This window comes from Natator depressus, chromosome 8 (genome assembly GCF_965152275.1).
Source record: "Natator depressus isolate rNatDep1 chromosome 8, rNatDep2.hap1, whole genome shotgun sequence".
NCBI classification, from domain to species: Eukaryota; Metazoa; Chordata; order Testudines; family Cheloniidae; genus Natator; species Natator depressus.
The window spans coordinates 4,938,889-4,953,241 of record NC_134241.1 but is presented as its reverse complement, the minus strand read 5'-3'; the positions used below and the strand labels follow the sequence as shown (position 1 = coordinate 4,953,241).

At 40.5% G+C, this 14,353-nt stretch overlaps 1 protein-coding gene across 1 annotated transcript; it reads left to right on the top strand.

Annotated features, from left to right (window-relative positions):
• Positions 1-7: 7 nt before the first annotated feature.
• On the top strand, positions 8-13,962 carry MFAP3 (microfibril associated protein 3). Its single transcript, XM_074960250.1, has 3 exons — positions 8-148; positions 7,383-7,870; positions 9,910-13,962. The coding sequence occupies exons 2-3, from the start codon at positions 7,579-7,581 to the stop codon at positions 10,653-10,655; spliced, it is 1,038 nt and encodes a 345-aa protein (XP_074816351.1). The 5' UTR covers positions 8-148; positions 7,383-7,578; the 3' UTR covers positions 10,656-13,962.
• The last annotated feature ends 391 nt before the right edge of the window (positions 13,963-14,353 follow it).

The following is a 14,353-nucleotide window of genomic DNA, read 5'->3' as shown; positions in this document are numbered from 1 at the left end:
GCTGACCCGGAAGCCGCCTCTCCCTGCCGCAGAGGCACTTCCGGGTTGGCAGTGGGGCGGAAAGGTCCGCTGGCTTCTCTGCACCGTAGGGGCGTGAGCGCTCCCGGGGCTCCGGCCAAACCCGCCTCCCACCAGCTTCAACCTATCAGTAAGTTGCGGTGACGTCACAGTGACGTCAGGGGGCCCCTCGGCGAAGCCTTGTTAAGTCCTAGGGGGAAGGTGCGGCGCCCCGGCCCGGCGTCACGCGGGCATGACGTCACGCGATCATGACGTCACTGCCCTGACGTGTGCTCTGCAGTGAGGCTGACATAGAGGGGGAGCGCATCGTGTTCCCCTCGAGATCTGCTGGGGGCAGGCGGGGGTTAATTCAGGGCAGCCCCATGGCGGGTGTCCCAACCCGTCCCCTCTCCCCAGGGCTCTGTCGTGACATCACGGCGCGTCAGCCTGGCGAGGCCTCGTGGCGTCACAGCGAGCCATCGCTCCGCCGCGCCCTGTGCCGGCACGGCTCTCGTGGCACTTCGGGGGGCCCTGGCCGTGACGTTTTGGTTTCAGGATTTGCCTGGATTTTGCTTTCTTTTTTAGTATGTTCTAAAATGTCACTTGAGCCAGTGATGCGCTTTTAAAACGTAGGCAGAGAAAGGTGCAGCTGCTGGCAGATTTGTTTTAAATTGCAATGTTTTAAAAAAAATACATGAAATGTATCTTTATTTCACGCTCAGCCGCTATGGTTATCAGTGACATGGGCACCAGGACAGCATACGGTCTCTAGAGCCGTCTGCCCCTCTTATAAAATGTGAAAAGGGAGAAAGAGAATGGTTAAGTCTTACGCCTCAATCCTGTCAACTGATCTGTGCAAACAGGCCCCAGTCATCCTGCAGAGCCCCATTGCCATCCGTACAGCTCCACCGTGGATGGAGGGGTCTGCCTGCATGAATCGGAACGCTCAATTGAAGCCTTAATCTTTGATTCGGGAAAGCAACCAAACACATGCTTAAAATTAAGCACGGATTTATGTGCTTCCCTGAATTGAGATGAATTTAAGAATGTATTGAAAGTCTTTTTCTGAATCAGGACTTTAGGTGCTGAAGGTCTAATTCAAAGCACATTGAAATCAGTGGGCCTACTGATCAGTATTTTATGCTTGAAACTATGCATATTGATGTGAGAAGTCACACTGATTTCACTAGGACTACTCACATGAGTAGAATTAAGCAAATGCATAAATACATGCAGTGTGGGGCCTTCAAAAGGCTCAATTTTCAGTTTACGTAAAGTCAATGTTGAAATCCCCTATAGATTCTAATGTATTATATCACATTTATCATGTAGAAAAAAATGTCTGTTGTCATACACTAATTTCAACTTTATTTTTTTCAAAGGTGTATTATAACAAACTACTTGACAGGCTACACAAAGATGATATATACAGTAAGAGAATATTTTCTAGTAATGAAAAAGTAGGTTTGTGGTTTAAGTGAAAACTAAATATTTGTTGTTGTAGATAGGAAAATTCAGAGTTCAAGGCTACCGTCACTTGATGATTACCTGTTCTGTTCATTCCCTCTGGGGCACCTGGCATTGGCCACTGTTGGAAGACAGGACACTGGGCTAGATGGATCTTTGGTCTGACCCAGTATGACCATTCTTATGGCTCAGTAAAGGTTAAATATGTTGATCTTAAGTTCAGGTTCAGACATAAACCATTCCAATTACTACTGTGGATGCTTTCTCTTCCCTTGGTTTTAATACTTTCTTGAAGATTTTGTGATGTTTGCACTTTTCATGTTTTATCCTCTTTTTAACTCCATTATCAGCTTCAGAAGCTGTTTTGCATAAATGTGATGGTTGAGTAATATGGATTTAGCAAAACATTCTCTTCCAGCAGTTGACAATGAAAGATCTTTGTCTGCTTAATAATAATGGGTTTGCAAAAAGGAAAATGTGACAAACAATTTATAATAAATCAGACCTTCAAGAATTTAATGGTAAAATTCAATGACCCATCACTCCTGATGTTTTATACATTATGCAGATTCATTGCACGTATAGGGATTAGCATATGCAATTACTGAAGATAATTAGCTCACTCTTCTGAGGGAAAATGTTGCTAGATATTTCCGGTGTTGAAATAATTGACTTAGGTTTCTAATGTCAGGTTAGAAATAGAGTTAAAAAAACTTGAAAATCTAATAATTTAAATTTAATAATTCAAAATGAAGAAATTATCACAAGAAAACCATTGGAGATATTAGAATTATCTCCACTGATTCTCTAAAACATCATTAGACAGGAGATTACAGTGATTTGATATAATAAGATACTCTTTGTGTCTGATTCAATAAGGAAAATAAGGACTTGTTTTCACTGCAGAGTTAACCTGCGTGTCGCCCTTAACTCAAATCCCAACCACATAAAATCGTTAATCCAAGTATGCTGGTGCTTTTATCTTGAGTGGGTTTAGACTATAGCTCAAGTTAGCACAACTCATCAGCTGCTGACACAACCCCTCTGTAAAGCTCCAGTGTTATTTCGCAGTGTGATTGCTCTCACTCTAGCTGGGCTAATTTAAGAGGAGTTAACTCAGTCACTCAGGTTAACTCTGGAGTGAAGATATACCCTAAATCTGCTATCTGAATATATTGTACAGACTGCAGAAATATATGTTAATGTTGCATTAAGATTAGCATTTTAGACTTTGATCCTTCAGGCACAGGGATGTCCACCTGCACATGCAGTTGTGGGACTGGGCCCTGAAACACTCCGAACTGAGGAAATGTAGAACTTGATTGTCATGTAGTAATTGCAACATGCTCCATTTGCACCTATCAGAACCAAAATTGCCCTCAGATACACCTTCTGTAACTCTCATTGAAGTCAAATGGAGCTATGTGTATATATCTGGTGGCAGGTTTGAGTCCATTGTGTATAAAAGTTACATTTAACAGCATAACTAACAATCACTGAACAGGTTTCAAAGTGGTAGCCGCGTTAGTCTGTATCAGCAAAAACAACCAGGAGTCCTTGTGGCACCTTAGAGACTAACAAATTTATTTGGGCATAAGCTTTCGTGGGCTAAAACCCACGTCATCGGTGCAGGAAAACATTATTCACTCAACAGCTTGTGCTGCATATTTCCATTTTCATAGCCAAGCACTTAGTCAGTTTTGTAACTACACATAGAAATAGCAGCTGAAAAACCACACATAGGGAGTTCAAATTGATATTTATATTTATTATGTGATTCCATAGTCACATAAATAATATCCACTGAAAACTTAATGGGAATATTTTGTACTATTCATGTTCCAATGCACACACCCTTTTGTTTGCTTGTTTTCTTTTTTCATTTCTTATCCTTTATTTTTCTTTCTGGGCTTTGGTCATACAAAAGTTTATGCAGCACGTGTTTAACTTCATGTACTGTGAGTAATTTTGTTAAAGTCAGTGGGATTGCTCACAGGGTCCCATCCTGCCCCTATTGAAGTCAATGTCAAAACTCTCACCAACATTAGTGATACAGAATCTGGCCTACAGTGTGTAAAGATAAACACGGGTAAGTCTGTGCAGGACCAGGGCCCTAGTTACTATTTTTCAGGAAGGAGGACACACCACTTGTAATGTTCAGATATTTTTGAATGATACTTGCATAGAAAACAAATCTTAAAACCTTTTAAAATAGAAATGTTTTGTTCCTAACTGAAAAATGTGTCCGGATTTTGCTCATACTTTCCAAAAACATTCACCCCTGGAGCATTTTTATCTGAAACTGCTCTAGCTATAATTTTTATAAGCCACTCCTAAGATTACTGTGACTGAAAGAGAGGAAATAAAAAAATAATTTCCTTTTTTTCAATGTGTTTACTTTGAGCATTTGACAGCACTTTGCTTATAGTCAATTTCACTGTTTCCCCTGTATTGTCAGTTTTTTTACCCTGTCAGAATGGTCTTTCACACAACAGTAAGAAAAAGAGGGAAATCTTTTTTTAAAAAATAGAAAAAATAAGATAGTAAGGCCACAAAGATTGGCAGTGGAAACATGTAGTATCTGAAACTATGTTTAACACCTTTTTTGAAATGAACTAGGTTTCCACAACCTTTATTGAATCAGATCTCATATGACAAAACTAGGACTGATGCTGTAAAACCTTAATCGCATGAGTAATGCTTATTCGTGAGAGCATCCTACTCATCTGAGTAAGGGTCTGTAGGCTGCAACCCCTAAGTTGAAATAACATTTAAGTTATGACATGAAAGACAAAGGGTAGGTTAACACTTTGGCCTTCATTCATACTATTGTTCTGTCTTCACCCCACCAAAAAAAAATGAGTGAAAGATTGTGTGTCAATATAAACTTTGAATCTTCTTGCTCTTGTTGTTTCTTTTACATAGAACTGTTTATTTCACTTTATTTCCTGTGGGTTAGGGGGAAGTTTAAAGAAAAAGCAGAACCTCTGTGTTATAAAATAGTGTCTCTCATATTTATACAAGATATGAGAACAGACGTCACGTCACTTGATTAAGTCTGTGTGGAAAATATCCTTCTGAAACTTTGCATTTGTCTTGTACGTATTCAACTTTTTAATTTTTTTTAAATTGTACCAGTAGTGGTTAGTTCATATTTTGGAATAGTTACTTGCCAAAATATTTTTTTAAATCAAAGCAGTTTTGCAATTATATAAGCACAAAACAAATCTTAAACTCATCAACTTCTAACATTTTTGATTTATATATTTTTAGTTATGTATCCTCAGACATTTAAAAGCATTAATTTACTACTAAACTAAGATGTTTACATACCAAGTTCAGCCTGAATGTGTTTTCTCAGCTGACATATGGACCCGAGAGAAACAAGATTTTTAACTGTAGTGCTGACAATACTATTTATTTATTTCATTATAAAAGTGAGAGGGTAGTAAAGTTACTTGGTGCTTCAGAGACATAAATAAAAAGGACATGTGCCTTATCCCACACAGCTTACCAGCAAAATAACACCAGATAAACTCAGGACCATGGTAAGGGAAATGCCGTTTGTGGAGTTATTGATTAGAAGTAAAGAGGAAAAAGAATAGCTGAACAAGGAGGATTCGAAGGAACAGAGAGGGCGCCTGGCAGATGGGGGCAGATAGATGTGCCATGGGTAAGGTGGTTAGAGAAAGCACAAAGGTGAGAGGAGAAAAAGGAGAGCAAGGCAAGATGATTGGGGAAAGCATCAGGAGCAAGAAAGAGAGTAGGGGGAAATGAAAAGGGAGATGAAAGAGGGATCCAAGGTATTAAATAGCTTCATAGATCCAGTATGTGCAACAGTGTGCCTTTGGGGCTGAGTAAAGTCCCCGGAATATCCCCCTGGACAGCCTGCTCTAGCTCCAGCAGAACTGGATCAGCACCAGTTTCTTTGCATAAGTGCTTTCCCAGAGATGCCACTGGTGGAATGCAGCTAACGAGGAAGCTCTATTCCTTGTCAGCTTGCCTGTGGGAAATGGGTTCTGCTCAGTAGCGTGGCACTAATCGAGTTCCTTCCACAGCTGCCGGCCTCATCCTAAAGGAAGAAATAAGAAATGAGACACGCAGAAAAAAGAATGGGGAGGAGAGACAGGCTCGGTGCCATTCAGTGGATTTACACAGAAACAACAGTTGGGGCCTACTCTAATTCCACCTCAGGTTTAGACATGCCAGTCAGCTGAACCTTGAAGGAGAGTCAAACAACAATACTGTTTTTTCTAATTAGCTGATTTTTGACAACAGCAACCAATAATGGGACAAAGTTATCTTGTCAAATTAGAAATCTGGATTGTCCTTGGGCAAATAACCTTTAATAAAAAATTCTTAGCTGGCATAGTATGTGGTAAATGAATTTCCTAATTCCTGGATGTGATTAATTAATCTATTCTATAAAGGAGTTAAAGAGCAAAAAATAGGTGCATTCATTTGTAGAGTAATCCTTTGTGCCGTGATCCTATTCCTCTGTGGTATGTTAAACTACTATAAGCAGTGTCAACTAGTAATGTCAAAATGATGAAAAAAACGTATCAAGTGCCTGCTGCCTTATTTATAAAAAGCATATCGATGAATTACTTAATCCTTTGTACTGTCCTAGTTATGAAATAGAACCCTGCTGGTATGTGTTATTGGTAGAAGAACAACAGACTATAAAGATTGACGTCAGATATTCAACAGGGTGAAGTAAGATATTCATTAAGATACCAGGGTATTTTAGTTTGGGTTTTTCCCATCATAAATTGGTTTTCATTGCCATGGGACAGTCTAGGAGGAATGATGAGTCCAAAGAACATTTACTAGATCAGAAATATTCTCTGGTCAGGTTTCATGAAAATTATATACAAATGTAAACCTTTCTCATGCCAACTCATTCTTGGAGTTCAGTGTATTTACTGAAATGTTTTGCTTCTTGGTTGTCGGTGGAAAAAACTGATATATACCAGAAGCATTGATAGTGGTCTTTTATTCTAATGCCATCCATTATCTTGTGCACAACTTCATTTTAAAAATTGTGGGTCCTGTCCTTAGTCAAAATACCCTCTGACAGCACTAGGAGATGCAGAGCAGAATTTGGCACTTGTAGATTTTAGAGCACTTTGAAGATGAAAAGCATACTGTAAGTGCTAAATAGTAGTAGCCATTAGTGCAATATTTTCAGCATCAAATTATGGTAAAAATGTGGAGTCTGATAATGTGGCAGCAAGAAAAGTTGTCATGAGGAAGAACAGTTCGATGTTAAGGGCCAGATTTCAGAAGTGACTTTCCATTTTGAACAAACAAATCATTGCAGATACAGTTTTCCAGGAACAAAAAATTGTGGGTGCATTTTATAGCACTTAGGCATCTAACTACTGATTGTACCTGCAAATCAGGTAATTATTTGTCTCAGGGCTATAAAATGCACCCACAGTTATCTGTAGGTACAGAACAAGAGGCTGAGTAGATACCCTTTGGAAAATCAGGACTTGAAATCACTTTTTTTTTAAATTACATTTTCATCCTTCATCTTCCCCGTGTTGTGAAAACTGTTTTTCTTTGCCATACACACAGTCCACATTTTGATCCCAATGAGAGCTACGCATTTCCAATCTGTTAATCACTTTGGCCCTTTTGTTACATTCTTTTTGCCCCTAATGCCTAGGCTCCCTGAGATGTCTTATTTTGGAGGGTAGGACAAGTGTACATCTGAAGTGACTGGAGTACTGATCATGCTAATATCTTCTTACCCTCATCCCTTTGGCATGCCCTGAGCTCATCTCTGATGCCAAACCCCTCAGCTGACAGTTTAAATTATTGTAGTCTGAAATATGTTTACTGGAAATGAGATTTGAAAACCACGTAAGCTTGGTATTATTAACAAACCTAATTCTCTTTTTTTTTCACAGTTGGATTTCCCATTTTCACTACTAATATCGATGGTCTTGAAAGTGCACTAGGATTCAGATATTTCCAAGAAACTCTTTGTCAATGAACAACTCAAGACCCTCCTCACTGAACTCGGTTTAATGCAGACAGCTTGATATTACGCATCCTGCTCCTTACTCCAAGTTAAATGAAAAAAACAATTTTCTCTAATCTTCCATGAATCTCAGTTGTTGCCTGTTAGCTTTGATTGTTAGTGTGGGTCTGCCTGCTGCTTTTGCCCTGGAAAATGTAGCTTCTAACAGGACAGTTACACCTGGGTCAAGATCCATTTCTCTGACTGCTTCACTTCATCCAGTCTTCCGAGTCGTGGCAAATTCTCCAGCACATCATGATATCATAGCAAAGGAGGGGACCAGTGCTTTAATTGAATGTAAACTGAACATCAGCCAATATGAATTTATCCTTTGGTACAATTCAAAAGGACAGCTGCTCAATGAAAGAGATGAAGGTAAGCTCTGCTACTATCTTAGATGGTATCTGAACACTTCACCATCTTTAACATATTTATCTTCACAACCCTCGTGAGAGGTTTATCCTCCTTTTACACATGGGGAACTGAGGCACAGAGAGACTAAGTGTTTTGCCCAAGGTCACATAGGAAACCTGTGGTGGAGCAGGGAACTGAACCCAAGTCCCAGGCTAGTGCCCTATCCACTGGCCCACCCTTTTTGCTGTGATGCTTAATCTTGTAGAGCTGAACTGTTTTGGTTCAAAGGTACATAATTAAAGATCCAGAGTATCAGCTTCATAACTGATTTTTTATTTTGTCCTGCTCTTTACATCTTAAGAGCATACATTAAAAAATAATTTTCCTCAAATTGTGACCTTTTCTAGCTGGCAAACTATTCTCATGCTTTCTCGGCCTTTTTAAAGGCGAGAGATTATTTGATTAAATTTACTTCCTGGTTTATGCGCCAGCAACTCTATGGAAATCAACAGGATGTTTAACTGCTCAGGGAATGGTTTGGCTAGTTAACCATTGCTACAGAGGGAGATGCACTCTCTTAGCCCATTAAGTGCTTAATTTAAAAAAAGAAAAAAGTAATACTGTTTATAGAATCTGGGGAACAGTCTTCATTAGATAACAAGTTTTAAGTTAGGTCAAATTGTGAGTCTGAGCTACCTGACAGTATCCTCTTAATGCTATGCATATTAATTTGGGGTATTATCCAGCTTATGTGCAGCTAAAATAATCTTTAGATGCCATCTGGAAATTTAATTGAAAGCAGCGTAAATGAAGAGAATGAGTTATGAAAACAAATGTGTCCTCCCCAATTTAGTAAATATGTAGGAAATTGCCTGTGAAGCCAGCATTATTATTATTAATTTATTTTTTACCAAGAGTTTTGTCAGTCAGTAGAAGAAGCACAGCTGTGTAGCGGTTAAAGCAAAAGACTGGGTCTCCAGGGATGGGTTTTAACACCAGCTGAGCTACTTAGGGTATGTCTACACTGAACACTAAACACAGGCTCTGACTCGGATTTGAGCCCAAGCCCCTCTCCTGTCCACACTCAGTTCAGTCTGATTCTGGTCAGCAGCACTCAGGATCCAGGTGCTAGGACCTTGCTGGGTGTGGGGGGAGTCAGAACCAAAGTACAAGCCCCACTGGGACTTGTATCCAAGGCCTATCGTTTTGCAGTGTGGATGCAGGTCAAGTCACAGACCCAAGTCAGAAGGTCTGCGCAGTGCAATATGGAGGCGTTGGTACGGCTGTGAGAGACAGGCCAGCAATTGTTAACGCAGGTGTTTAATGCAGTGTGGATGCTCAAGCATGGGCTTGGAAACACCGAGTCCACAAGCCCAGGTCCCACAGACCTGGGCTTAGTGTGCAGTGTATAAATGTACCCTTACTGACTATGTGACGTTTTCCATGGCTCACTTAACTTTTGCCTCAGTCAACCCACATAGAAAATTGGACGTTATAATTATATAGAGCAGTAAATAAACACAGCACCGTACCGTGGGCAAAATGTGCTAAACAAATACTGGAATCCGTGCCCCAAAGAGCTGTCGGTCTAAAGGCACAGCCGCTCTGTATGGAACAATACAAAATGGAACAAAGAGTGGGATGCGAGCAAAGTCTTACGGTAGAAAAGTACACCAGAGCCTCGCTAGAACGCGCATCTATATAGTGCAAATTCGCATATAATACAATCGTGGCCATGGATCCCAAATTTAATTACTTTAATTGCAATTCATTTTAACACGGTCCGCGCTATAACGCAGTCCCGGGCATGGATCCCAAATCCCGCGTTCTATCAAGGGTCCGGTGTACTTATAGCACCTGAGTTGTAAATTCAGGCTAAACAAGCTACAGAACAAAATCTCCACCACATCAGGTATGATCATTGAGGAATCTTTGTATTATGTTACAGATGCAGTACTTAGTGCCAAGGCCTGTATCTCAATAAAGGAGTAAGCGTAATTTGTTACATTTTCTTAATTCTCTTTGTCTCATTACTGCACCTGTTTCTTTTGGATCTTTAGGTGGAAGATGGTTGATCACTGACCGAATCCTTAACATTACCAGTGTAACTTTTGGTGACCGCGGGCGGTACACCTGTGCAGCCACTAATCGTAATGGCACCTCCTACTACACAGTCACCCTGAGGGTTATCTTCACATCCGGGGACATGAGCATCTACTACATGATTGTGTGTCTGGTTGCCTTCACAATCATCCTCATTTTAAACATCACCCGTCTGTGTATGATGAGCAGCCACCTCCGCAAGACAGAGAAGGCCATCAATGAATTCTTCAGGACAGAAGGGGCTGAGAAGCTTCAGAAAGCCTTTGAGATCGCCAAGCGCATTCCTATCATCACATCTGCCAAAACCTTAGAGCTGGCCAAAGTCACCCAGTTTAAGACCATGGAATTTGCTCGATACATTGAAGAGCTTGCTAGAAGCATCCCCCTCCCACCTTTGATCCTGAACTGTAGAGCATTCATGGAGGAGATCTTTGAAGCAGTGCGAGTTGATGATCCTGATGAAGTTGGTGAGGAAACCAAACAGACCCAAGCCCTTGCTACCCAAGATGCGATCTACCCCATCAACCCAGAGCTCAAGCGCAGTAATTCACCAGCAGGGGACTCGGATGATGGCTCCATGAATGAGCAGGGTCAAGAAATAGCAGTCCAGGTATCGGTCCACCTTCAGTCAGAAATACAAAGCATTGACACTGTTTCCCATGACAGCTGCCATACTGTACCTTCCGAAGAAGAGGTCTGCTGAATCCAGCGAGGTGGGATTATTAAAGCTGCGTCTGATTTCTGTAGGGTGTCGAGAAAAAAAGAACTCTAGTCAAATGTGCACAAGAAATAATGAATCTTTTTCCAGAATATGAGGTGCCAAAACTTTACCTAAATCTGTGCGTTTCCTCATCTATGTTTCTCAGTGCCGATCTATAGATTTAAGCCTGCTTAGATGAGGCCATTTGAAATACTCCTTCGCAACAATTTTGTAAAGCAAACGTACTCCACTGGAAGCATTTCACAAACGGGATAATTCACACTCAATTTCTTGGTCACCTCAGTTACTGTATCAGAGGTGGCTAAATTGAGCTAAACACGTGCCATAGGATCCTTTTCTTTGTGAACTGTTTCTTCATATACACAAAGAAATCTGAATTCTTTCAGATTCAAGTCTGCCTGCATTATTGTCCCGACGATTTGAGAGGTGTGCTCTTTTTGAGTTGCCTCTTGATGTGTGCAGCCCATCAAAACTATGGGCTTCGGCAAATCTGCTTTGTGTATTTTGCTTTTGTGTTGCCATCAAAACATACTGTACTTAGAATAAGGAATAGTGCCAGACTGTGCATCTGGATTAAATTAATTGTCATAGTTTCAAAGCAATTTATGGAATAACCAGGGCTCTAAGGTTTTAATGATTCTGCAGAAACTTACCAAAATGCCATTGTAACGTATGGAAAATTAAATCTTGATTTTGACATAATCAGCACCATGGTTAAATGACCAATATTGGTAGATGCCGTACCCTGTTTCTGTTTTACATGGCAGGACAGGAAGGCAGCTCTGCTGGTATTATCTGTCCATGAACCTTATTGACTTTACTCACTGCAGAAAATCCAAAGGATTGTGGTGTATTTGACATTGCCGTGGGCAAGGAATGACGAGTTGGTTGTCCTAAAAAAAAAGAATCTAGAGATCAAATGTCTCAGGCAGTTGTTTCTAAACAACATTAACAAGCAAAGTGGGGGGAACTTAGGGCCAGATTCTTAGCTGTGGATAGTTATGGCTAGTTATGGCTCCCTGATTCTGCTATCTGCCAGTCGCAAGTCACTGGAGTGCAGTACCCGTCTGGCCATGCCCTCTTCCATTTCTAGCAAGCCCCATGGTAAGAGCTGCAAGGAGATGTAGCACAGGAGCTGACCACACATTGCCCTGTGCTAGTTAGGGACTCTCCTGTGCCAGGAGATTCCTCAGAGGAGGAGATCCAATCCCTAGGGACTGGAATGTAGAAGAGACTCTGACCCCTAGTTTCACTTTTTGGTGCTGATCTTTTCCTTTTTTTTATTTTGTATTTCTTATTTTTTATTTAACATTTACAAGTGTATCACTTTAATCACACTTTATTTCCAGTTGCGATTTAAATGTATGTAAGGCTTGTAAGCACTCCACAAATTATTTTCTTACAACTGCTGGGAGCATATTGCCATCTAATTTTAACAACTTAGCAACAGGAGCACCGCTTAGCTTCCCACATCTCTTTCTTTGCTTCCTATTTTTGAAAGGTGACTTGAACTAGTGGTTTCTGGAGGGAACATTCAAGATTTTTCAGAGGTTTTCAGGTTACGTTTAGAGGGGTGGTGGTGGATAACAAACAGTTATAGGAGAGCCATTCTACAAAGCAGAGGAATCTGCAGTAATACAGCCTTGTAATAAATGGCATGAGTAAATCATATTTATGTGTCAGTATTAGAGACCGAGAGGGTGAAGCATTTTTAAGTTCTTTCCCGAGAAGCTTCTGAAGTCAAACACAAGCAACGCAGGTCTAGCAGAGCTTGTCTTCACTGAGAGGCCTGTGTTTATCAGGAACATAGGAATTGCTGACTGGATCAGCCCAGTGATCCATCTGTTCCAATCTCCTGTTTCTGACAGGTGGCTGTGCTTCAGAGGAGTAGATCTGGAATAACCTGTCCTTCGTGATAGATTCTTCTTCACGCTCATATAGCTAGAGGTTGTTTATGCTCCTCTTCATCTTAAGGGTTTATATTCCTCTCTTGGCTCTTTGTTTATTCTTAAATAGTCATGGTTATAACTCTGGATATTTTTGTTAGTCAGATAAATGGCCAATCCTTTTTTGCATCCTTCTAAACCGCTGGCCTCAGTGATTCCTGGCGGCAGTGATTCTGCAGGCTAACGGTGCATTCTGGTGAAAAGAATTTCCTTCGGTCGAGTTTGAATGTCATAGCTCAAAGATGTTACAGCCAGAAGGGGTAATCGTGTAGTCTGACCTTGTACATCCCCCAGGCCATAGGATTTCCACTTCGCCATGCCTATTTTTCAGAGAAGCTGGCCATGCCCCTCTGTCAAACTGTCACACTACATATGGTGGCGGCATCCTTGATGTTTTTGTCCCCATGTTATAAATGCAATTTGGAGATGGAACCGTAAAATCAAGGCTTCTTTTAAATACTTCCAAACCAGCAGACACGCAATAATGATTGACAGATGTCTCATCAAAAATGGCAGCTTGCATGCAACAAAATGACACTGGAGCTATGTGCGATCAGTGTAAGAGAACAGCTCCCGATTTAACTGAATCTGTTCTTTAATTTGTATAGTTTAGGTAGATAACACTGCGTTCTTAATAAACCAAGTCTGTGTTTGCCTATCTAGCTGTTTCATCTGGTGTCTGAGTAGCAGAGAGAAAGGACTTGTTCCATTAGGCCAGAAAATACAGAAATGATGTGCTGGATAGTAATAAGTCATTTCATTTCTGGGAGAGAGGCTGTTTTGTAGGATTTTCAGTACATAAGTAGTATTTATGAAGTGTAGGGCCCAATCTTGTTTCCACTGAACTTCATCAGAGCAGGGTTGGAACCTTAATATGACATCAACGAGTGTATTGAACAGATTCCTATGACACTGGGAACCAGGATGATGTAGAACCCATAATTTCCAAATAATGAACGCTAACACAGTGGTTTCCAAACAGGTTGACCTGTTACTCCCATGTTAGTGATATCTGTTACTGCTTGAACTTTTTGATACATCTAACTAAAATTTATTTTGGAAAGATTACTCAAACATCGTCGGGGGGGGGGGGGGTTAAACTCCTTGTAAAAAAATGCATGTTTTTTCTTGGCTTCAGCTAATGTGTCTGACAATCACAAGGCTGTTTTATCTTCTCTTCCAAACCTCAATTTGTTTTTTGTACTGTAAACTCTACTCGTTAGCCAAGATTGTATTTACAAGTAACTTTGTCTTGGTTATTTGTATTCTGTAGAGTGTAATGTGACTGTGTTATATAACAACATTATGAGTCATACTTTCATAAAATTAATTGGTAGATTGTCAGAATAAATTTAGCAAAAAAACCTGTGAGTTTTATCTCTTTAAATTCTCTTGCATCAGAAAGGGGGAAAGAGGGGCTCTCCATAAAGAGTTAATAAACAGCTGTCTTTAGCTAATGCCAGCAAAGCTGTTAGGCAAACTGGTAAAGGTTGCCTGTGTATCTGATTATCTGCAAGACAATTTGTGCCATAAAATCTTTGATTTGTCATTTTATAATGTCCTAGAGTCCCCATGGCCGTCTGTAACGATTCTTACCAGCTGCGTCAACAGATGGCTGTAGAACAGCAGCCCTGACATGATTTCAACAGGGTCTTTGGTTTCTTTATTGCTTCTTATCGCAAGCTAAAACAGCTGTTACCAATTGCAGTCCTTGCCTCCTCAAACCTATATTTG

Coding starts and splice junctions, on each gene's coding strand:
- MFAP3 (XM_074960250.1), top strand. CDS start 7,579: ATGAATCTCAGTTGTTGCCTGTTAGCTTTGATTGTTAGTGTGGGTCTG. Junction 7,871..9,909: donor GCTCAATGAAAGAGATGAAG/GTAAGCTCTGCT, acceptor TTGGATCTTTAG/GTGGAAGATGGTTGATCACT.